The sequence below is a fragment of the Prunus mume genome, linkage group LG6, assembly GCF_029339155.1.
Source record: "Prunus mume cultivar Tortuosa linkage group LG6, ASM2933915v1, whole genome shotgun sequence".
Taxonomy (NCBI): domain Eukaryota; kingdom Viridiplantae; phylum Streptophyta; class Magnoliopsida; order Rosales; family Rosaceae; genus Prunus; species Prunus mume.
Genome location: NC_142703.1, coordinates 5,648,966 through 5,675,109, shown reverse-complemented (window position 1 = coordinate 5,675,109; position 26,144 = coordinate 5,648,966). Strand labels below are relative to the sequence as shown.

At 35.3% G+C, this 26,144-nt stretch overlaps 1 protein-coding gene and 1 long non-coding RNA gene across 8 annotated transcripts; one reads left to right on the top strand and one right to left on the bottom strand.

The window, feature by feature from the left end:
• Positions 1-9,950: 9,950 nt before the first annotated feature.
• LOC148915923 (uncharacterized) lies at positions 9,951-15,746 on the bottom strand. Of its 3 annotated transcripts, XR_016127986.1 has the most exons (4): positions 15,628-15,746; positions 15,430-15,515; positions 10,758-10,808; positions 9,951-10,437 (listed from the first exon to the last, which is right to left on the bottom strand). It is a non-coding gene; the product is annotated as an uncharacterized LOC148915923 (long non-coding RNA). The 3 variants fall into 3 exon arrangements; XR_016127985.1 differs by lacking the exon at positions 10,758-10,808; XR_016127987.1 differs by lacking the exons at positions 15,430-15,515; positions 15,628-15,746 and having other exon boundaries at positions 10,642-10,778.
• A 1,475-nt stretch (positions 15,747-17,221) lies between these two features.
• Positions 17,222-22,646, top strand: LOC148915922 (SKP1-interacting partner 15-like). Of its 5 annotated transcripts, none has more exons than XM_089055354.1 (2): positions 17,222-18,548; positions 22,091-22,646. In XM_089055354.1, exon 1 carries the CDS (start codon positions 17,422-17,424, stop codon positions 18,505-18,507), a length of 1,086 nt encoding a protein of 361 aa, XP_088911480.1. In that variant the 5' UTR covers positions 17,222-17,421; the 3' UTR covers positions 18,508-18,548; positions 22,091-22,646. The 5 variants fall into 5 exon arrangements, with proteins under 5 accessions (XP_088911480.1, XP_088911478.1, XP_088911479.1 ...); XM_089055352.1 differs by lacking the exon at positions 22,091-22,646 and adding an exon at positions 19,889-20,401; XM_089055353.1 differs by lacking the exon at positions 22,091-22,646 and adding an exon at positions 18,736-19,042.
• Positions 22,647-26,144: the final 3,498 nt, after the last annotated feature.

The window sequence follows — 26,144 nt, the reverse complement described above, 5'->3', positions numbered from 1 at the left end:
TTTCTGAAGATTTTAATCTTAAGACAAAACTGAGACTCACAATATATTGGAACTTTTTGAGCTTATGTGGGTTTTAATTTTTAAGGGCATTTGTGTCTATTTAAGTAAGTTTTTGGCTATATTTGAAAGATTTTATAAAAACTGACATTTTTTAAAGTTGGGGGGTTTAAAATTTTGTCTATTTTTTATAAAAACTCAAAAATAAGTTGGATTAACTGCAGTAAGAGCTAGTTTGGTATTGTTGTGCTTTAAAAAAATATATAAAATTTGGCATAAGTCCAATTCTTATGAGACATGCTAAGTGCAATCCACGTAGAAGTTGTTGGATCCAAGTCTGATTTTTGCAGCACATAAGTTACCTCTAATCTAGGTAATTAAACCCAAAAGCCAGCTTTTGTGCACATAATTATACCCATAAATTGCCTCTAGTCCAAGTAATTTAACTCATGTAATACCTTTGGTATGGATCTTTAAAATCATAATTAAAGTTTTAAAAAAAATTACCTATCTAAAAGGTTACAGAAAAAGGAAAAAAGAAACTCACGCCTTTAAAACATGTATACTCAAACTTTATATATATTTTGGTCGAAACAAACTTGATATATTGAGATAAAAATCTATAAAAATTGCTTTGGAAACTCCAGAAAAAAATATATATATATATATAAAGGAAATTCACAAAAAAAAATTGTTGAAGACAACTCAAGAAAAAAACTATCACTTGTAACACAGATACATATATATACAGGAAAACACATTACATATATACATACATATATATACATATGGAAACGCAGAGAGACTAGTAGATATATATATATATATATATAGGAAACTCCATAAAAATAAAAATAAAATTGCTTAAGAAAACTTAAGAAAAAACCTATTACATGTTAGGCATGTACATATAGATACAAGTAAACACATTAGATATGTATAAGGAAATGCATTTTATTTGTACGTGTATATAAATATAGGGTCAAGATTGGGAAACACAAAAAGCCATAAATTTTGACACACTTTTTCAAATGTTGGATCATCTACCATCTAACGGTTGAGAATGCACGTGAGAAATTAAAAAATTAACTTGGTGCATGCTCTACGAGGTATATTCAATAGCTCTGAAGCCTCCTCCTCCTTTCGTCTCTCATCATTTTCTCACTCCAAACATTTCCCACTTCACTTCTTTATGGGAAATTTTTCAGAAAAAAATATCAAGAAGTTTCAAAACATTCCTCATAAAGAAATTCAGTTTTTAGCGTGGTGATTGACTATGCAACTCACAACAAATGATAAAAGACTTTATGGTGTTAACACCTCAAGGAAAGAAAAGAACAGATAGAGAAACATTGAAGTCTTTGTTTTTGCAGGGGAAGGGGATTGGAAATCTTCATACAATCTGCATATCAAGTTCTCCTTTTTTTTTTTTTTTCCTTTTTGTTGAGACTTCGACAAATCTCACTAATCTAAAAAAATATTGTTATAATGTTTTTTTTTTCTTGGTTTGATTCAAATCTTATACGGTTAGCTTTAAAGAAATTAATTTCAATGAAGTGAGTTTTCATTTAGGTTCTATATCATAATATTACAAACAAAAAATGAAGGCTTCTTTCCCATATCGGAACTCCATCAAGAAAATTTATATATATTTTTCAAATTATTAAATAGATGAATCATTTCCGGTTGCATTGTTATGGACCAAAATTTGTATAGGAGAGGAGGCCCATATTGTTGGAGTTGTTCCTGTTTCAATTCCAGATTAAGAGGGATAGGAGGAGATGAGAGTTTTGCATATGCCTCTGGGAAGTGATTAGATTCATATACCTGCATATGAGGTTTTTCATACTTCCACCAAAGTTTAATGAGAAAGAAGATGGAGATAGGAGGGTTTGACGAAGAGAAGAGTTTTTTGGGGCAAGGAAAAACCCTTGACTGGCAACGGAATTCGTGGCACTCATTTTCCTGGGCCTTCGATCGAGAAGTAAAGGAGGTGGAGAGATGAACAGTGGGATGAGTAAACATCTAAAGGCTATAATGGTGCGGCCACCTTCTACAGTGCACCAAGTGCACCCATGCACCATGTGTCCTTTATGATGCTCCTAGATTCTTAAAAAAATTGGTTACCGGTTATACAAGTTATCAAGTTTCCACTTTTTGAAAATGCAATTGCATAAGGGTCATGCAATTATGCCTTTCCTGTTTGGCAATTGGCATATGATTGGATAGTGCTTTACAGTAGTTTGGATATGAGAGTACCATAACATTGTAAGAGGATCCTAAAACTTATAAGTTACAAGATTTGGGTAACGATTTACAAGTTTTTGAACCAGGATTATAACATTAGGGTTCACCTAATCCATAATGTTGTAAATACCCATTTACAATGATATGAATCCACATTACAAGGAATTGGTAACTCCAGACCATGAGGATGTAAATTGGGTCCTTATTCTAGTAAAATGAGGGTTTACAAGACTAAGGGCCGATTTTACAATTTTGGGATACGAGAGTACCATAACCTTGTAAGAAGGATCCAAAAACATGTAAGTTACACGATTTGGGTAGTGATTTACAAATTTTTGTATCACAATTACAACATTAGGGTTCTCATAATCCTTAATGTTGTAAATCCTTATTTTACAAGGATATGGATCCACATTACAAGGAATTGGTAACTCCGGACCATGAGGATGTAAATTGGATCCTTATTCTAGTAAAATGAGGGTTTACAAGACTAAGAACCGATTTTACAATTTTGGGATACAAGGGTACCATATCCTGTAAGGAGGATCCAAAAACATATAAGTTACACGATTTGGGTAGTGATTTACAAGTTTTTGTACCACGATTACAACGTTGGGGTTCTCATAATCCTTAATGTTGTAAATTTGTATTTTACAAGGATATGGATCCACATTACAAGGAATTGGTAAGTGCGGACCATGAGGATATAAATTACGTCCTTATTCTAGTAAAATAAGAGTTTACAAGATTAAGAGCCGATTTTTCAATTTTGGGATACAACGGTACCATAATGTTGCGAAGATGATCCATAAACATGTAGGTTGCAAAATTTGGGTAGTGATTTACAGGTTTTTACACCATGATTACAACATTCATAATCCTTAACGTTGTAAATCCTTATTTTACAAGGATATGGATCCAAATTATAAAGAATGGGTAAGTTTGGACCATGATGATGTAAATTAGGTCCTTATTCTAGTAAAATAAGAGTTTACACTACTACAAAAAGTGACAAAGACGACCAGAAAAAAACGACGGTCTAAGTGAAAACTGTCGTTGTTTTTTAAAAGACGACGGTTCTATAAAACCGCCGTGTAATAACACCTTAGACACCTAAAAAATGGAGATTCAAATGGTTGTTCATAAACAACGACGTACCTAATTAAAAAACCGACGTCTATTTGAAACAGAATTTCCGCAGTGTAAAATCAAAGCAAATAAAGAACAGCAGAAGTTATGAATCGACCGACGTAGAAAGTAAAGACGACGATTTCAAAAAAACCGCCGTTTTTACGCAGAAAATAACAAGACCAAGTTTTCGTATAAGGCGCCATATAATTACAAATAAATCAACGGCGGTAAAATACAAAATATCGCAGTATTAAATTAATGTACAACGACGGAAAATAAAAATATATCGACGTCTTTCTCGTATAGTTCTACGACGGTATCTTTAAATCTCACCACGTTTGTTTTTCATTTAACGACGTATCATAAAATTTAACATCGTATTTATTCCCTTTATACGTCATACCTTATAATTAAACCGTCGTCTTAATGCGATTTTTTTTTATCAATTTATTTCTTTGATTTTGTTATCATACGTCGTACTATATGTAAAGATGACGCTTTTTATATAAAAAAAAGTCATCTATTATGTAAAGATGACGATTTTTATAAAAACCGTCGTCTATTATATGTAAAGATGACGATTTTTATAAAAACCGCCGTCTATTATCTGTAAAGAAGACGATTTTTATAAAACCGTCGTCTATTATGTAAAGATGACGATTTTATAAAACCGTCGTCTATTATATGTAAAGACGACGATTTTATAAAACCATCGTCTATTATATGTAAAGATGACGATTTTTATAAAAACCGCGTTTATTATGTAAAGATGACGATTTTTTAAAAACCGTCGTCTATTATATGTAAAGATGACGCTTTTTATTAAAAAAACCGTCGTCTATTATATGTAAAGATTATGCTTTTTATACAAACCGTCGTCTATTATATGTAAAGATGACGATTTTTTTTTAAAAAAGGGTCGTCTATTATATATAAAGATGATCCTTTTTATAAAAAATGGTCGTCTATTATATGTAAATCATGATTTTTCGTCTATTAAAAATGGTTTGTTATAATAACATTTAAATCATGATTTTTCATTTATAACCGTCGAAATTTTTTGTCCCATTACTTTATCTCTAAATGTTTATTTTTTTCGATTTTTGGTGTAGATGATCTCGAAGTATAAACAAACAAGTTTGACGGTTGGATCATTGAAACTAGTTTCTTAGAATGCATATGCCATCAAAACAATATATTCACTAACAATTAAGAGTTTATTTATACTTTCGTTAAATATAACATACGATTTTGTGGTATCCACTAGTGTAAATATTTTAAATTGAAGATCAAATTCAGTCATTGTATTCATATAGGGTCAAGGAGTGTAGCAGTAAAAAATCATCAAAATCGGAGTTAAAATAACCGTTAAATCATGATTTTTCATTTATAACCGTCGAAATTTTTTGTCCCGTTACTTTATCTCTGAATGTTTATTTTTTTCGATTTTTGGTGTAGATGATCTCGAAGTATAAACAAACACGTTTGACAGTTGGATCATTGAAACTAGTTTCTTAGAATACGTATGTCATCAAAACAATATATTCACTAACAATGAAGAGTTTATTTATACTTTCATTAAATATAACATAAGATTTTGTGGTATCCACTAGTGTAAATATTTTAAATTGAATATCAAATTCAATCATTGTATTCATATTGGGTCAAGGAGTGTAGCGGTAAAAAATCATCAAAATCGGAGTTAAAATAACCGTTAAATCATGATTTTTCATTTATAACCGTCGAAATTTTTTGTCTCGTACTTGATCTCTGAATGTTTATTTTTTTCGATTTTTGGCGTATATGATCTTGAAGTATAAACAAACACGTTTGACGATTGGATCATTGAAACTAGTTTCTTAGAATGCGTATGCCATCAAAACAATATATTCACTAACAATTAAAAATTTATTTATACTTTTGTTAAATATGACATAAGATTTTGTGGTATCCACTAGTGTAAGTATTCTAAATTGAAGATCAAATTCAATCATTGTATTCATATTGGGTCAAGGAGTGTAGCGGTAAAAAATATCAAAATCGGAGTTAAAATAACCGTTAAATCATGATTTTTCATTTATAACCGTCGAAATTTTTTGTCCCATTACTTTATCTCCAAATGTTTATTTTTTTCGATTTTTGGTGTAGATGATCTCGAAGTATAAACAAACAAGTTTGACGGTTGGATCGTTGAAACTAGTTTCTTAAAATGCGTATGCCATAAAAAAAAAAATTTCACTAACAATTAAGAGTTTATTTATACTTTCGTAAAATATAACATAAGATTTTGTGGCATCCACTAGTGTAAATATTTTAAATTGAAGATCAAATTCAGTCATTGTATTCATATAGGGTCAAGGAGTGTAGTGGAAAAAAACGTCTATTGTATGTAAAGATGACGCTTTTTATAAAAACCGTCGTCTATTGTACGTAAAGATGACGCTTTTTATAAAAAAACCGCTCGTCTATTGTATGTAAAGATGACGCTTTTTATAAAAAACCGTCGTCTATTATATGTAAAGATGACGCTTTTATATAAAAAAACCGTCGTATATTATATGTAAAGATGACAAATTTTTTTTTTTTAAAAAGCGTCATCTTTTAAAACATGCTAAAAAATGGCCGCTTAAGTGAATTCGCGCTCGATAAATTTTCAAATTTTCACCCGTCTTTGAAAATCTATCTCTCATTAACAAGCGTCGTCTTTTAAAACGCGCTAAAAAAAGTCTACTTAAGTGAATTCGCGCTTGTCAAATTTTAAGATTTTCCCCCGTCTCTGAAAACCTTATCTCTCCCTCCTTGAAATCCTCCTGCACTCTCTAAAACACCCTCATGAAACTCTCTACAAAATCATCAAAAGATCGATATCAATGAAGGAGTTGAGAGATTGAGGTCTTAGCAAATCCATAAGATGTAGAGGGATGTTCTGTATTTGAGAATCAAAGCTGGTTGAAAGGTTTGATTTGAAAGTCACCTAATCTCTTAATACCCTTCGATATCTTGCTAGTGAATTCTGGATTAGTCTCTTTGCGTTTTTGGTATGTTCTTTGTATCCCTAATTTCAGATTTTGTCTCTCTTGATTTGTCTGATTTGTTTACATTTTTTTAATTTCTGGTTTCTTTTTACATTTTCTGATTTGGTTATCATGAGATGAGGAGGAAGCTTGCAGATTTATAACTTTTTCTTTTGCAGGTTTTCTATGTGAGTCATATGTTTTTTTTTTTGTGTGGAAAATTTGCAGGTTCTCGATGGTCTTTTTTATGCTCATTTTACAAGTTTTCTATGGAAATATGGACCAATGGTAAAATTTCTCTTCCATCTAATTTTTTATGTTTATAATCTTAGCTTCTTTTTTTTTCTCTCTTTGTTATTTTGATTTATTTACAGGGATGATGGAGGAGACTTCAGTTGTGCATCATTTGTATGTTTGGATGAGGAATGCTTGGATTAGGAGTACGTAGGTCATGTTAGGAATTATGTTTGTTGTAAAATAAAGATTGGTTAACTATGTAATAACTATTGAATCTTCAAGTTTTATGAAAGAAACTATTTTTGATAAAGCATTATGGTTGGTTTTCTAGTTAAAATCGTTGTATAGCATCATAGGAAATCAAAAAGCATTATTGTACGTAAAGATGACGTTTTTTTATAAAAACCGTCGTTTATTGTATGTAAAGAGGACGCATTTTATAAAAACCGTCGTCTATTGTATGTAAAGATGACGCTTTTTATAAAACCGTTGTCTATTATACGTAAAGATGACGCTTTTTATTAAAAAACCGTCGTCTATTGTACGTAAAGATGACGCTTTTTATAAAAACCGTCGTCTATTGTACGTAAAGATGACACTTTTTATAAAAATCGTCGTCTATTGTATGTAAAGATGACGCTTTTATAAAAACCGTCGTCTATTGTATGTAAAGATGACGCTTTTTATAAAAAAAGGTCGTCTATTGTATGTAAAGATGACGTCTTTATAAACAATCCACGACGGTTTTCATAAAAAAATCATCATCTTTACATACAATACACGACGGTTTTATTAAAATCAGTCCTCTTTCCTCCTATAATTAACGATCTTTACCTCTAAACGACGATTTTCTTTAAAAACCGTCATCTTTACTGATAAACAACGACGGTGAAAAGCCGTCGTAGTTTGAACCCCAAATAGACGGCAATGATTTCACGACCGGCGAAAACCTTTTACACGACGGTGGTTTCCCGACGTCTATTTCGATTTTTGTGGTAGTGTTACAATATTAAAGGCCGATCTTACAATTTTGGGATACGAGGGTACCAAAACGTTGTAAAATAGATCCATAAACATGTAAGTTACATGATTTAGGTAGTGATTTATAGGTTTTTGTACCATGATTACAACGTTAGGGTTCTCATAATCCTTAACTTTGTAAATCCTTATTTTACAAGGATATGGATCCAAATTACAAAGAATAGGTAAGTCTGGACCATGAGGATGTAAATTGGGATCCTTATTCTAGTAAAATGAGGGTTTACAAGATTAAAGTCCGATTTTACAAATTTGGGATACGAGGGTACCTTAACGTCGTAAAGAGAATCCCTAAACTCGTAACTTACAAATTTTTTGTAACAATTTACAAGGTTTTGCACCTGGATTACAACGTTAAAGTTCACCGCATCCAAAATGTTATAAATCATCCTTTTATAAGGATATGGATCCATATTACAAGGAATTGGTAATGGTGGACCTTAGGGATGTAAAATGGATCCTTATTCTAGTAAATAATGGTTTACAAGATTAAGGACCGATGGTACCTTAACGTCGTAAAGAGAATCCCTAAACTCGTAACTTACAAGTTTTTGGTAACAATTTACAAGGTTTTGCTCCTGAATTACAACGTTAAGGTTCACCGAATCCATAATGTTGTAAATCAGCCTTTTATAAGTATATGGATCCATATTACAATGAATTGGTAATGGTGGACCTTATGGATGTAAAATGGGTCCTTATTCTAGTAAACGATGGTTAACAAGATTAAGGACCGGTGGTACCTTAACGTCGTAAAGAGAATCCCTAAACTCGTAACTTACAAGTTTTTGGTAACAATTTACAAGGTTTTGCTCTTGGATTACAACGTTAGAGTTCACCGAATCCATAATGTTGTCAATCAGCCTTTTACAATAATATGGATCCACATTACAATGAATTGGTAATGGTGGACCTTTGGGATGTAAAATGGGTCCTTATTCTAGTAAACAATGGTTTACAAGCTTTTTACCAGGATATGTATCCACATTACAAGAAATGTGTAAATATGGACCTTGGATATGTAAAATGGGCTCCTTAAGCTAGTAAATATGAGGGTTTACAAGGTTAAGGACATGCGCTACAATGCTTTGTATATGAGGGTACATACCATACCTTTATAAATAGGATCCTTAAACATGTAAGTTACAAAATTTGGGTAGCAGTTTAAATTTTGGATTTTTAATTTATTTATTATGATTTTTATAAGTTAAATCATAGAAAAATAATATTAAATAGTATATGGCGCCATGTGGCAGAAGGTTAGTGGGGCGTCATCTGTGTTTCGGCCAAATATCCTTCTATGAATGCGCCACGTGTCGTTTTTTTTATAATTTTTTTGTGTTTTTATCTTATACAATTCATAAAAAAAATTAATTAAGCATCTAAAAGTACACCTAAAATTATCACAAATTCTCATGACACTATTTACATTCTCAAGATACGAGGGTACCATAATATTGTAAGGGGATCCCAAAACTTATAAGTTACAAGATTTGGATAGTGATTTACAAGTTTTTGCATCAAGATTACAACATTAGGGTTCATCAAATCCATAAAGTTATCCTTATTTTACAAGGATATGAATCTACATTACAAAGAATTGATAAGGTTAGACCTTTGTGATGTAAAAAGTGGCCCTTATTCTAGTAAACACAAAAATTTATAAGAGTGAGGACCAATGTTACAATGTTTTGATTATAATAATACTATAACGTCGTAAACAGAATCCCTAAACTTGTAAGTTATAAGATTGTACTTAAAATGCAATTGCATATTGGTATGTAATTGGATGCTTCCTCGTTGTCAATTACACGATACATGTTTGTCAAATACTCAAATCATCATGAATATTGATAATACTAACTAGAAGTAGTTACTTAAAACAAAAAGTACATAAATGATTAAACTAATATTTTCTATTTGTTACTTATTTATGTCGATCCGTATAACATAATACTTTCTATTTGTTATAACTTGTTACATAAGCTAACAGTTAACATCTACCAAGTTACATAAGCTAACAATTAACATCTACCACAAAAGATATAATCTCACTTATTCTTTTTCAATTTCCAACTCACTGTTTGTCAATTGCATTATTCTTTTTCAATTTCCAACTTACTGTTTGTCAATTGCATTATTTCCTTTTCATCTTATGTGAGCCAATCTATCAATGCGCTTTCCATCTTATGGTCACTTCCTTTGAAATTAACTCATTCAACCCATTTATAGAGAACAATAGACGATCATATTTGAAATCATTATATAATAAATTTGCCAATAACATAAAGAAAACAAATCAATAGTTTTTATAATTATTTATATTTCTCATAAGCATGAGTTAAATGAAATGTCATACTAAGTACACATAATGGCAATGGATAAGTTGTCCATCAAAAGAAATACATTGAAACTAAATGCCAAGTATTTCACGCAAAAAAAAAAAAAAAACACCTAACTAAATGCCAAGTACAAGAAGGGAAAAAAAAACTGAACTACAATCAAGATATGAAGCCTAAATAACAACAATAGAAATAGAAAAAAATTTGAACTACAATCTACTACACTCCCATCTTCAATTCAGCCCATGCCTTATGTCACCAAGCTCATACAAAATTCCTTTATTTTGCTACAGCATAGCCACGTCATGTTGGCAATTGACAAATAGGCACCATATAATTGCCATTCTAATTTGCGAAAGCCAATCATTTGAATGATAATTGCCAAACGACCTCTGTCATTTCATTTTTCTTCTCTTCCATGATTTAAGTACCTAAAAGTAAAAACAATAGAATTTTAGTGCTTTGAACCATTCTAATGCATTGATGAAAAACTATGTTGACAATCAAGTAAACACATCCTACTCCTAATAAACAATCCAAGAAATCGTATTCTTTCCAGGAATTTGTGTATTTCTTATGCAGCCAACTTGACATGACATACTCACTCAAACTACTATTCACAATAAAACACACACCACCAACTCATGAGCCACAAAATATAAGAATCGCCACATTATTCTGCCTCTGTGACTCCTTCTTGTACTGTCAAATGTTTGTAGCATTATATGTATCTTGCTAGTGAAGTCCTCACCTTCACGAGTTGAATAAAATGAGATCAATAAAATGAAGATAGTTACTCCCACTGCAAAAGAAGAGGAAATAAATTATATAGCAATATTTTACTATACATTGAACAAAACAGATAGCAAATCAAAACGCTCATGATGAAAAATGGCTCACGGGAACCATTGGACAAGGGAAACACAAAGTGCAAATTCATCTCCACGTCTCTATGTTCCCAAACAACTAGAAAGGATAGGACCTCCAACTTTGGGTGATAGAACAAGTCACCAAGACAAAATCAACCATGAGACAATAGTGTAACACCCCGACTCCAAATTTAATTCATATTTTAATTTAATTAAGGGAAATTATGAATTTACCCTTAAGGTAAGGGTAATTTGGTCATTTTCTTACCCGGGAGGATTTTGGGACAACGAGTGGTTTGGTTGCATAGGTGGTACTGAGACGAGTCCGTAGACAAGTAGAGGGCTTAAATCGGAGCCGTAACGAAGAAGTTACGAGCAAAACATCACCAGTGGCAAAATCGTAAATATTTCGAAAAGGAATTTTTGATCAAAGTCATAAATACCCTCCTTTTCTCTCTCTCTCTCTCTCTCTCTCTCTCTCTGTCACGAAAACCCCCATGTAGCATCGCTGCGTTCCGCCACCGCCATCGCCACGCCCCGCCACCATTTGGGCGGGACCGTCCCAAAATGATCGGTTTGGCTCGCCATCCTTCCCACTGGTTCTCCGATGCCGGTAAACAGCGATCTGACCAGATTTTGGAGAAAACTAACAGGCTTTTGGAGGAAACTTCCAGCCGCTTGTTCTCCCTCCTCTGGCCACCATTTCTGGTGATTGAGGTATGTTTTCTCACCTATTTTTTATGATCTAGCTGATGGTTGGATAGGATTGAATCGATTTTGAGCATAGGATGTCTGATCTTCAAATTGGATTTCGGCTGGATTTCAGGATGAGATTCCAGCCACTTTCGGTCAGTTTTTGGGGTAGGTCTAAGAACAAAAGTGGTTTCAAATAGGGTGTTTTACCTAGGGTAGGAGTCTTGAGTCATGATTTGGAGTTTTTCTGGCGTTGGATTATCGCTTTGGACACCCAAGCGCTGCCAGTGCGTGTGGCGGCCCATGGGCACTTTAGCGAAGGGGCATTTTTGTCCCAATAGGATCCTCAGGTGGTCACGAGTACGTAGGTGTGCTCGGATCCCAATTTGGGTACCGTTAGAGTCCCGAACGGATATTGCATATTGTACTTTATTCGGGTTCACTATGTTTGGACCGTTGGATGGTCCTGAGTTTATAATATGTTAATTTAGACATTCTTAGAATCGTGTAGGATTCGACGGATCGTAAAACGGAGTCCCGAGTACTCCGAAAATGCCAACCCTAGAGTTAGGTTTATAGTAATCCGAATTGATATCCGCGAATTCTTACGTGTCACATCCCGTGGCTCGCCCGTAGCACGATATTGTCCGCTTTGGGCCCCTCTCGCCTCACGGTTTTGTTTCGGAGCTCACGAGCAACTTCCGGTGGGTCACCCATCCGGGATTGCTCTAGCCCCAACTCGCTTAACTCGGAGTTCCTAAGAACTGCCGCCGAGCTCCCAAAAGGTCTCGTGCTAGATGGATGCGGTGTGCACATATAAGGCACATCACCCCTCTCCGTTGGTCGATGTGGGATCTTACAATCCACCCCTTAAGGGCCCGACGCCCTCGTGCACACTCGCACTACACGGCAGAGTGGCTCGATACCAAATTGTCACATCCCGGACCGGTCCGCCGTAACACGATATTGTCCGCTTTGGGCCCCCTCTCGCCCTCACGATTTTGTTTCGAGCTCACGATCAACTTCCCAGTGGGTCACCCATCCCGAGATTGCTCTAGCCCCAACTCGCTTAACTTCGAGTTCCTAAGAACTCCGGCCGGTGAGCTCCCAAAAGGCCTCGTGCTAGATGGATGCGGGTGTGCACATATAAGGCACATCACCCCCTCTCCGTTGGTCAATGTGGGATCTTACATTACGAGCTCGTGACAACAAGAGGATCACATTGGGACACAATGCCTTCATTGCTCACTGCCACACTGGCGCATGGTTGCCCAAAGCAATAATGCTTCGTCGGAAAATCTTAACATTTCGGCTCAAGACTCCTATCTTAAGTAAAACACCATATTTGGAACCACTTTTGTTCTTGGACCTACCCCAAAAACTGGCCGGAAGTGGCTGGAACAGTGACCCAAAAGTATGTTGAAACCTAACTTAAAAATCGAACGATCTACGCTTGAAATCTCTGAAATCCTACCCAACCAGAAGTTAGAGCATGGAAAATAACTAGAAAACCATACCTCACTCGTCCGATTTGGTGGCCGGATGATGGAGAACGAAAGGTTGGAAGTTCACAAAATCGCCCATCACCGCCTGTTTGTGGTGAATTCAGCGACTACGACGGCGGATCGAGGCTGGGATGGGCTAAGACTGAAAGAAGGGAGTGAGGTGGTTCGTTTGGCACCGGTCTTCCTCGAATTGGTGCTCGGAGCTGAGAGAAATCATCTCTTAAAGTCGGCTGGTCGAGTTGCCGACATAGGAGAAATCTGGGTTTTTAAGAACTCAACTTCGAAATATTTATGGTTATGCCACTGAACTTCTTTTGATCGTAACTCTTTCGTTACAACTCCGATTTGAGCCCACTACGTGTCTACGAACTCATCTAGCTGCCATCTATGCAACAGTATAACTGAAATCCCCAAATTCCTTCCCGGTCAAAAAGTCAACTTTTAAATTATTAAAATATTATAAGGGTATAATTGTCTTTTACTAGAATAAATTAATAATTAAATATTAATTAAGGACCGGGTTGTTACACCATATGTGGCGTTGGTAGATCCGGCGTATGGGGAGATATGTGAGATTGTGATTGTTGAGTTGTGATTTAGAGAAAAATGGTTTCAGAGAAAAAACTACGTGTGGCTTGATCCCTTAGTAGGGTACGTAGGCAGTCTGGGATAGCGCCTAGGTGCAGCCACGGACTAGGTTTAGTTAGGTGCTTTGTTGAGTGGTGTTGACCTTGTCTTTGGTCCTGAAACTCGGATGAGACCGAGATGTGATTAGATAATTGTTCATACTCCCGTTTGACTACGGGAGGGTGGTGTTAGTGTGCTGTGGTTGAATTAGGGGCAAGACCCGGTTGGGCTGTTGTATGATTACGGTGAGGCCTTAAACTACTTGTGTTTGTGTTAGGAAGTTAAAACCTCATATGTTGGATTTTTGGGAAGTTAATTTTAGTTATGTGACGGTCGGAGGCCAATTGTTTGAATTGCATGAAATTATATTGTGCTTGCTACCAGTTGGTGTTATTAAATTGCGTTTTATGCAGGTTGGAATTTTGGAAAATGTTCAATTTGCAGGGGAGACTCTGCCGAATTTTCGGCAGAAAATCTCAAGCCCTTAGTCCTCTTTGGCAAAAGAGGACATAGTTTTAGTAGGTGGGCCCGACATCGGGGTGATGTCGGGAATTTCACAGGATTCGTCCCGGGTTACGAGAAATTTGGGGCGAGTCCTGTCAAATAGCAACCTCCACTATATTTTTTTTCTACTATGACCATGATTAAAAGTTTATATTAGTTGTTGAGCTTTCACTTACAAAAGCAAAATTAAATGTAACAGAAACAACAACACTTAAATCAAGAAAATTTACCTGAGAACAGAAATCAAAGTACACACATTTCAAATTCAAATTACATAGTCTTTGCTTTGAGGCCAAAGGAAACAAAATTCCCTATAATACAGGGGAAAGACTAATGGTATTTCAGTGGAAAAAACTAAGGAATCAAAATTCCCTAACATACAAAAGCAAATATGATAAAATAGTACTGCAATCATTGTCGAACTTTCAATTTGGCAAATATAGATCATAACTCCATCGCCTGAAGCAGCTTAGAAGCTTTTTCAATGAAAACCATCGTTAAAGTTTTTTGAAAATTTAGTAACATGCCAACTAAAAGCATAAAAATGAAACAAATAAATAAAAAAAACCAAGAAATAGCAACAGTTATAAATCTGGAGGGATGTACGATGAAGATTACCCAAGAAGAAACAGCTGCTGTAAATCCACACATCAACTAATGGATTGCAGAGAAACATAAATTTGTTTAAAAAATCAACCCAAAGCAAAATCATAATGCCTATCCACCAACAAAGTAAACCAGAAACCATAAAACAAAACACACTAAGGAATTTAACCCAATTTCCTTCTGTTTTTTCAAACAGAACCAATATAGAGAAAAAGTAGTCTTACATGCACGAGACAAAACATACTAAGGAACTGAACCCAATATATATATAAGAAAAATAAGAGCAATACATTCCAATAAATGAGGAAAGACCAATACACTGTAATTAACTTGTCAAGGCAGTTAAAGCACAGTAAAAAAAAGCTTTGAAGACCAATACATTCCAATAAATGAGCTCCAAACTTATCAATATTCAAAGATTAACAAATCAAATAAATTAGACCCACCAAATATCCAGAAAATAAAAAACTATCAATCCATCACAGTCTCAACCACCTTGACAGCCTTAATTTAATGAAAAAATCATATACATTAACCCCCAATTCAATTTAGAAGCCCTAATTCAACAAGCCTAATTTAACATAAAAAAATCCTAAATTCAAAGAAAGAGGATGCTAACCTTAAACTGATATGAGAGAGGAATTGAGGAAAGGATATGACGCCGCCGACCCTGTCTCGTTGATGTCGTCACAGAAGGAGGAGCACCTATGGAAGAAATCAAAATCAGACATGAGACTGAGAAAAGAAGAGGCAACGAGACGCTGTTCATAGAGAGATGTAAGGAGATAGAAGAATGATAATAAGGAAACTGACTTACCTGAGAGGAGAGGAGATGTGGTCGTTGGTGCTGTGTCGTTGTCACATGAGGAAGAAATGAGCAACTGTAGAAGGAATTGAACTCAAAGGGAAAGAAAAATGAGATGAGCGGCTCTGAAATGTCTTTGACTGAAGGAGAGAGCAATTGTTTTTGTTTTACCTACATCAACAAGTTAACCGATAACCAACAAGCAATGGTGTGGATTACTTCACATGCCCAAACTACTCATCTGATGGTCATAAGAAGTGGCGCATCCATGCGCCAAGCACACCAATGCGCCAAGCGCACCGTAGAATTTTCCTAATGGTGTGTCAAAATGTGTGTCTCCCGATCCTGACCCATATATATATATATATATATATATATAGTGTTTTAATTTAATTTCATTTATGATAATGGCATATATTGTAATTTCCTTAAAAATTATGCACATACTTATTTGGCGAGAATGGAATGCAATTGAAAAGGGAGAGCAAGTGGACTACATCCATTACATCTTGATGAAAATGGACCTATATCGAAGAAGCCCTAAAAAAAATTGTTTATGTTGTGCTGCGAGAATAATTAGGTGTGAAATAAAATAGTTAAGTGTTTGGTAAATTGTATTTGGAAAAGTACATGATGATTAGCTGTGAAATAATTACCTGTGAAATACAAGTAAAGTGTATGTGTATAATGATTGAAAAGTACATGATACTGAAATATTGATATTTATTGTAAATTCAAAACCATCATTATATCTCTCTCTAATATTATTAGAGCATCCACAATGGGCTCCTTAAACCCCATCTTTAGACAAATTTTATGGAGGAATTGAAAAAATACTATGTCAACCATGCTCCCTATTCGCCTCCTAAAATAGGGAGACTTCTTGGACCGAGGGGTTTACCTCAGTGGTGAGGTCCCTCCCCTTCCCCCCCTTGGTTACCCGTTCGAATCCCAGGATAAGTGCCTCTCTTCCCAATGCAATGTATCTATCACTAATTCTTTAAATAAAAAAATGAGAAGAGAGAAAAAAACTCTTAGTAGCCCCCTATAATTTAATATTGCTTTATTTTATAAGTATTTTAAACATTTAATTAATGCTAACCTTTTTTTTTTTTTTTTTATAGAGATGAACAAATTAAAAAAAGAGTTATTGCATTTATTACTCCATAAATTAGAGAGTATTATTTGAATTAAAAAAAAATTATAGAGAGCTTTTAAAATAATTTTTATATATTTTTAGCCAAATTTTAACTAAAAAATAGAGAGCATTGCTCTTAATTCATACACAATGCCAAATTTTGGATCAAACTCTTTCAACAAAATAAATGTTACTAAATATCCTTTCAATAGCATTTAAGAAGAAAAAATTGGTTTTAATTAATGCCATAAAATATGGTAGCCCCCTATCATTTCATGCCAAGATTGATTGGCAATGAACTAACCTATCCCTTATGTGAGGTTTTTTCTTCTATGAACACAAAAGTTCTCTTAAAAAAACATAAATTGGTTTTGATTTCACTATAAGTGGTCATCTCTTGCTTTATGGACTTTATAAAACTAATTTCAATTTCAATTTTTGTATTTACTTAATAGGGAAAGTAATCAACAGAGAGAACAGGAGGAGACTCGAAATGAAACTCGCTTGTTAGCTCAAAGAAAGAAGACACTTGAGACGACTCCTGAGACGACCAAAACGTCTCTCCTCTCCCGCATAGCCCACAACTCTCTCTCTCTCTCTCTCTCTCTCTCTCTTCGGTCTGTGCTCTTTTCTCCTGATCCAATACTCCGCCGTTCCACCGCATAGCCATGGACGCTCTCCCGCAAGACACGCTCCACCAGATCTTCTCCAGCCTTCCCCTCCGTCAGGTCATGATCTGCCGCTCACTCTCCAAGTTCTTCAACCACCTCCTGACCTCACCATCCTTCATACAGCTCATCTCCACCCAATCGCCTCCCCTCAACCTCTTAGCCCTCCGCCCTCCCCACCACCACCACCACCGCCACGTATCCTCCCCTCCCTGCCTCCACGTGTTCGACCCCGACGACAACCAATGGCTCAGATTCAACCTAGATTTTCTTCCCTTCCGCTCCCCCCACCCCGTCGCCTCCTCCCTCGGCTTCGTCTACCTCTGGGGCGAATCGCCCGACTCGCCCGAGTCCACCAAGTCACTCGTCGTCTGCAACCCTCTCACTCGCCAGTTCCGAGTCCTGCCCCAGCTCGGGTCTGCTTGGTCGCGCCACGGCTCGGTCCTCGTTGACTCCGAAACTCGAGTCATGGTCCTTACCGAGCTCGCCGCTCTCTACTTCTCCGGTTCAAACCAGTGGCTAAAGTTCTCATCTAACCTCCCATCGAAACCCAGAAGCCCAATTTTGGTCTTTGACTCGGTTTACGCTCTCTGCGATGTGGGTTCGCCTTGGAGGAGTCAATGGAAGCTCTTTCATTGCACAATTTCAAAACTGAAGACCTCCCAGACGTGGACTCGGCTCGAAAAGCACGAGTGGGGGGACGTTTTTGACATCTTGAAACGACCCCGTTTGGTTCGCGGAAACGGGAACAAGGTTTTGATGGTTGGTGGGTTGAAATCGTCTTTCTCGCTGAATGCTTCGTGCTCGACGATTTTGATACTGAGGCTGGACTTGGATAGCTTGGAGTGGGACGAGGCGGGCCGAATGCCGGTGGACATGTTCAGGTGTTTTCAAGAGTCGAGCAAGTTCAAGGTGTTTGGTAGCGGTGATAGGGTTTGTTTTTCGGCCAAGAGAGTTGGGAAGTTGGCTTTGTGGGACCATTGTTCGGGGAAAGGCGAGTGGCGGTGGATTGATGGTGTGCCTGGAAGCGGCGATGGGCTTTGCCGGGGGTTTGTTTTCGAGGCCAGGCTCACTGCATTGCTTTGATCGGGTTCAGCAAAGTTTTAAGCTTTCGATGCCAACTAGAGGTTGGTATTCATAAAAAAAAAAAAAAAACCCCCAAATGTTGTTGTATTGCCTTGAATTTGATAACCTGTTGTGTTAGTTGAATCTCTTAACAAATCAATATAATTTTTATTTCTCAACATTTGTTGCCTTGGAATTTTTGTTGCTGTATGTAACCGGCTTAGCCTGAATTGCATGGTGGATTTACAGAACAGCCAAAAGGAGAAGAATTAAACCCCGTTGCTGCAACACTTTTTTGGTTTTTTGGTATTGTTGGCGTTTGTGTGTCTATGAAAGTTTAAGACCAATGTAGCTGGCAAAGGATTATATATAAATAGGGGTGAAGTTTGTCTCAATGTTGTGAGAGTATAAAACTAAAAACATTGCAAGTTTCTGGGCTTGTGGTAGTGTTTATACTGACACTTTGATCAGAAACTTTGACCATTTTGTACACAGATGAAAGCATGTTGGTAACTTTTCTTATACCATCTCTACGACATCATTTGATGATTTTCTATGACTTAAATACTGCACTGGTGTTATTGATCTCTTATTGCTGGTTTGGCAGTAAATTCTTGTACCTATGTGCCTATGTAGTTTGCTTCTCTGCTTTTACCAATTTGTACTACAAAGAGCTTTGTGACTGATCTATTTGTAGCGTTTTTTTTCTTGATCCGACATCTGCTCCTTGAGATGCATGATTGATTTCTTTTTTCGAAAGCTTTTATTCAAATCCATAAGGTTGAATTAATTAATTTTGCTAATTGATCAAAATTCTGGACTGGACTTTCAATTTAGTGGCTTGACAAGTCACTTTGGATATGCATTTTCTATGACTCAATTTAGTTGCCTACACACCTCATGTATGGGTCCAATGACTCTTTAGTGTGATAGGTCTAGTCATCAGAATCAAAGCTTGGAACTGAATTCTTAACCTAATCTTGTTTGGTCGTGTCAAAATTGGAAATTTGTGGGTGATGTGTGGTAGGAAGTGTAGCCCTTTTGCTGATTCCAAAGTAGGTGTATAAATCTGGTTTAAATAGATTTCAAAGCTAGTTGGAAGCTTTGTTTTCATTGAATAACATGTCATTGAGTGCTGCTGCATGTAGGCATTTGTAATTCATGATTCATATGGTATGATTGTGCTTCTTATTCATGTTCCTTACCAGGTTGCTTGCTCAGTTTTCTAGCAATAATGTTTACATATGTAGCCACCTTGGTATTTAGCAAGGTTATATATAGGGATGATATTCAAATGATTTGGTTTTTTATATATAGCTGAAATTTATGATTTTGGTAAATGAAATCATAGAAATATCAGGCTTGGTGCTTGTGTCGTGATCATCCATTAATTCTTTTGTAGGAAGCTGCAGGGTTATTCTCTTAAGTCAGATTGGTTATGTGCTAGTTAGATGTAGGGTATTTAAGCAACACCTAAGAACCCAAATGCTAATTGAAACTAGCATTTTCAGAGTTTATGTAGGACAATTGTGAGAGAAAAGAAGAGGAGAGATCCGGAATCACTCTGGTCATTGGCATCACACAAGGCGTATTGCAATCAGATGTTAGAACAATTCCCACATCGCATCGGCCTTCAGCATCACAGTGAAGGTGTCCTCGACTCACCCAAGCCAACTCATGGTTCGCACAAGTGCAGGAACTTTAATTTCTTGCACTATTAACTTTTTCAAAGCGTACAAAGTAACCCTTTCTATGGAGAGGGGATATATATTTTAGGGATAAATTTATTTCAAACGTAAACCATAATGGTGCGTAAAAACTGGGATGGGGCTTCTGCTTAAAAGCTTGTATAAGAGCATTCTATTGCGTTCCAAACCTCATGACACAGCTTAAATGGTGAGATTACTTGGCCAAATTTGATCGTCTATGTTTGAAACTTTACATGTATGAAACCAAAGCGACCAAGGTAAAAATTATGAGCAAACCAAAGCTCACCTCAAAATGAGGTTGCATCAACTAGAATGCTAAAAATAAATTATGTGGAAGCTAATCATAAGATAGAGTTGAATAGTTAGCTAAAAACAAAAAAGATAGAACGCTGTAGCAGAGTCTTAATGATCCTTATATCCCATAACCTATATTTCCATAAAACTTGAGAATATATTAAATTTCATAGCATGCATCTTTTTGGTTCTGTCCAGAAAATGCAAAATAAGAGAGAAGATAGAAAGAAAAGATTCTGGATCACAAAATTGCATTTTTTATTTTTTATTATTGGTATTTTTTTTTAATTTTTTATACAAAGGCGATAGTGTTGTATTTATGAGTAGGGATGAAACAAGTACAAAAACCGGGCTATGTCCTAGACCTACAGGATTAGGCGATCACAGATTGTAGTTTCACATCAATTTATCAGAGAACATCAATTTGTGATCACAGATTGCATTTCTCTGATAAATTGATGTGAAGCTATTGCTGGTTCAATTAATATTTAATCCATGTCTTAGGAATCTATTTCTAGTGGTACAAGGTACAGTTTATATTGAGTGCTTCATGTTTTTCAAAGTTAATGACCAAATTTATCTTTTGTGTGTTATTCATTGTCTCATTCCTTGTTGTAAAGGTTATTTTGGATGCTTTCTGTTGCCTTCTTAAATTAAACTTGCGTTTTTATAGAAGACACTTCTGGATTTTAATGTTTCTTTGGCACTTCGTAACTCTGGTAGAGAGTTCTTCCAGTCTGTCATTAAAAAAACGGAAAGAGAATGTTCATGACTTACCCCTTTGTGGGTAATTAGTCTAATAATATTGACAAATGTGACATTCTTGTTGAATTTAGGACTCATTCTTTCCATGTATTCCTCCTTATTGAAAGAATTCTGGAGAGAGCATGTATTTTTCATCTTTCAATTGAAAGGTAGTCATCCTTGTAATTTACTTTTTCAGTGAATAAGCACAGTTCCTTAGTCAGGACCGGCTCCCTTTGTAAGTGGCAGAGTGGCCATGAGGGTGTTGCATGATTTGAGAACTCATATCCTATTGCAGTTGCATGGGCTACAATTCTGAAATGATTTTCACAGCCACTTGAAACAGCATTTGCATAATAGGGTTTCCAGTGAAACAGCTGTAGCCTGTTAGGTTTGGACTGTGATGTCTTAGATTCAGCAGTTTGAACTTTGAAGGGTAGAAGCTTTGTGGGTCAAACATCATCACAATTTGCATGTTTTTCAGATCCTAGATGTCAGCTCTCACCAAATTACCCAATATTATGTGTGTTTCTCATGCCTAGTAGTGGTCCAAAATCTGCAAATCAACATCATGGTATTATCTGTCTATTAGAAAATCAATTTGGGTATGTGCATTTTGAATCTGTTTGGAGGAAGGAAAAAAAGAAAGAAAGCAAAAGCAGAAATCAACTGGATGGTGATACAGATGTTTGGTAGTGTTTAATTTTTTTTTTACCATTTGTTTCTTCTTTACATGTTAAAGAACTACTATGATGTCCTCCAGTTAAAATATAAGATTGAATTTTATTTTCAGGATGCCATTTAGATTTAGCTTGCAATGAAGAATGCTTTAACTTTATTATTGCAATCTTCAACAGGTAGGTAAAGACATTGATGGGCATTGACTTTTGTGAAATTATTAAAGAAGGTAATGAAGATATTAATATTGTGATTCTTGGTGCACAAAGGAGGATTTATAGTGTGATTCTTCTTGGTGCACAAAATCTCCAATAAAATACAAGCTGGATCAACCTTGATGTGGATGATTTTGGACATGCCATTTGAAAAAGTGATGCTCAAGTCAGACATGCCATTTCTCTTTTTCCACCTTTAGCTCCAGTTTCTGATTCTGAAAGCATTTCCTTTTCTTCTTTTGGATTATAAATTATGATTAATATATAATTGATAATATCAATGTCATCTGAAAGACGTGGAGCTATAGCTCATGCTCTGGACCCAGTTCCCCTCAGTATAGGTTTATAGAAAATTTGGATAGGACCCATTGTTTACCAAACACACCAACATGTCGAGGATGAGCCCATCTTTTTGGGTCAATAGACCCCAGGCATTCTTAATAAGGATGGGTTATCTTGTCCACCCCATTATTAGTTTGGAACTAGTGAGAAATTTGACGATGCCACCGCCAGTTGGTTGGTTGTCTCCTCTCTGTGTTTCCTCTAGTCTTTGTATTTGTATGCTCTATTTTTCTGGTTGCAGTTGTCCCTTACCTGTGAATGTTATTAATGTTCAATTTAAAGTTACAATTATGTGTGTGCTGTGAATGTTGCATATTCTATCAAGTGAAATGGGTGACCTTATCTGACAAGGAAAGAAGGAAAAAAAAGGTGAACTTCTCATCTGAGAGCCATTTTGCTGAACTCTTTTTAAATCTCCATTCCTGACAACAATTTGAGGCGTGAGGTTTTCGGTGGTGTGATTGTTGCACAAATATATTTACATAAAGATTTTAGTTAGCGTCAATCGCTTACGCATGCATGCTTAAATAAATACGAGATGAAACCCTTTTTTATGGTTAACTGTTAAATCACTAATCCTAACAACCATTTGAGGTGTTTAAGCGCCATGATCTTTACACAATTATAGTTACAAAAATTTAGTAGTACTTTTCTTCACTATTTGATGTGGGGTTTTCAATTGTCCATATATTTGATGTCTCATTAACTACCACACGGTCGGGTCAGGCCCCGAGCTGAAGTGGGAGTGTAAACTCTGGCGGACACTGGAGCGGTCAGTGTTGATGTGTCCCTCGGTCTGCTCAGGGCACTCCACATGTCCTGCCCTTTGTTTTGGGCATCTCATTAATACACACATTTTTCTTGGTAAATCTCATATAGACTTTATCCTTGGTAGTGTTTTTGTTCCTTGTGTTTAATTTTTTTTACCATTTGTTTCTTGTTTACATGTTAAAGAACTACTATGATGCCCTCCATTTTAAATATAAAGATTGAATTTTATTTTCAGGATGCCATTTAGTTCAGTATGGTTGCAACTTGCAATGAAGAATGCTTTAACTTTATTATGGGCAATCTTCAATTGACCTTTGTGAAATTATTAAAGGAAATGGAGATTAATATTGTGATTCTTCTTGGTGCACAAAATTTCCAATAAAATACAAGCTTTTTCTTTTCTTTTCTTTTCTTTTTTTGGGTCTGAAACAGCAGAAAAGTTTGTATAAAATGAGGATTTTTGTTACCCTCAACCAATTATAAACTTCCACGTGGAAAAATTAGACGTAGCATGCTTTAATTGGCCAAAAATAACAAAGTATTGCTATCTCCATTTTACACAAGTGTTTCTCATCAAACAACCTTAATTTGGATGATTTTGATCATGCCATTTGGTTAAGTGATGTTGAAGTCAGAGATGTCATTTCTCCTTTTCCACCATTAGCTACAGTTTCTGATTCTGAAAGCATTTACTTTTGGATTATAAATTATGATTAATATATACGAAATTGATAAATAAAAGATCACTGTCATATGAAAGACACAGACCTAGCAAGAATTCTATAGTGAGGGCTTTATATATGGCCTTTAGGTGAGATCTTATTTCTTAATCATTGGATAAAATTGATTAAATGTTGAATCAAATTAGTTAGCATGATCCAATAATTAAGAGATAGACCTCACATAAGGAGTATATATAATACCCTCACTATAAAATGACTCATGGACCTATAGCAGCTCTGGACCAGTTCTCCCATTATAGATATAGAAAATCAAAATAGGACCCATTGTTTACCAAACACACCATCACTATTCTCCTTGGTTTAGTGAACCTAACAATTGACCAATTAAAATAATCCAATGCCAATTTAAATTTACAATTATGTGTGTGCTATGAATGTTGCATATTCTATCAAATTAAACAGGTGACCTTATTTGATAAATTTAAAAAAGAAGAAAAAGGTGAACTTCTCATCCAAGAGCTATTTTGCTGAACACTTTTTAGGGTATTAAATGTCCAATCCTAACAACAATTTGAGGTGTCAGGTTTTGGGTGGTATGATTGTTACAGAAATATATTTACATAAAGATTTTTGTTAATGTCAATTACTTACGCATGCATATGTAAATTATTACGAGACAAAACTTTTTTTATGGTTAACTATGAAATCACTAATCCTAACAACCATTTGAGGTGTTTAATTGATTTTAAAAAAATAAAGAAAAGAAACTCGATCTATATACTAGCACCCGCTAGAATGTTGCTCCTTATGAACGATCTATACTCGTGGATAGGCCTTTTTTCTTTTTTCCCTTTATTTGGCTTTTTTCTTAGTGCATGCATTCCAAAACATAACCTGATGGATGAAGTCAACTATGATTTATGTGTTGAAAGATAAAGGCACATTCGCTATCCTGTTGATGATTGTAAACTAAGTTGAATGGACACTCCACTAAGCTTAAGTGTCGGATATTTGGACACTCTTTGGATACTTGTGTTTAACGGTTAACATCGTGTTCACGATCAATACATTCCACATACATAATCAGGACACTCTCCAAATACGGGTCAACTTATACTCAAGGTCAACTAATGTGTTAATTCATATAAACTTAATAAACTACAAAGGCTTAGAAAACTTGAATTTCACAATATATAGGTATTGTGAAATTGGAGTATGAACATCAAAATATATAGGGATATGATTTCTCCACTCCCATTTTCTCCACTAACACTCCCTTTTGCTTTTTAATACTTTTTAATCAATTTTGTTATTTCTCTTTCATATTCTATCCTTACCCTACATTAAGTATAAAGAAAAAGAACTAATATAAAAGTGAAGTAAAAAGGAAATTAATGTAAGGTAAGGGTAAAATAAGAAAGAGAAAGAACAAAATTGATTAAAAGTATTAAAAAGCAAAAGGGAGTGTAAGTGAAGAAAATGAGAGAGGGGAAATCAGCTCCCTATATATGTATATATATATATATGTGTCCTTTAGGGTACTTTACAAATTTTTTTTTTTCCAATGATCCAAATCATTTATTTTTTAGGTCTTCATTCATAGATCATCCTTACAAAAAATTTGACAAAACGGAAACTGTTTCGATATCCAATTGTGTCCTACAAAAGCAATTAACACTGTGCTTCAAGAAAGTACTAAAATTTCAATAACTCAATTGAGTGGTCTTTGAATGAGTATCTACAAAATAGACGATTTGGATTATTGAAATATAATCCTGAGTGGGCCCTATTAGGGGTGTCCCTCAAATAAGCTTATTTTGTTTTAATTGTCGTGCCCCATATCCTAGTTTTTTGAAATTTGTCGTTCCCCCGTGTCATCGTATATGTGTCCATGCAACATAGATTATAAAATTAACCTTATTTACACAATATTTTTTGTTTTAAATTTAATCTTATAAATTCAAAGAGATTCGGTAACATAAAACCAGGGCGGATCTTAAGCCAAGGCAGGGTAGGCTACCGCCTACCCAAAAATATTTCACTAAAAAAAAAACCTATATATAAGCTATGTAATTGATATCCATTCCATGTGTTGGTATACACTCTTGCCTACCCAATCCATATAAAACCCACAGCACAAGCCCACTCAAACTTTAAAAAGAAGAAAAAAATTATAACCAAGCCCATGTTATGAATGGCCCAGTCAAACTTTAATAAAAGAA

Excerpts from the sequence above, each read along its gene's own strand:
- LOC148915922 (XM_089055354.1), top strand. The coding sequence starts at position 17,422 with ATGGACGCTCTCCCGCAAGACACGCTCCACCAGATCTTCTCCAGCCTT.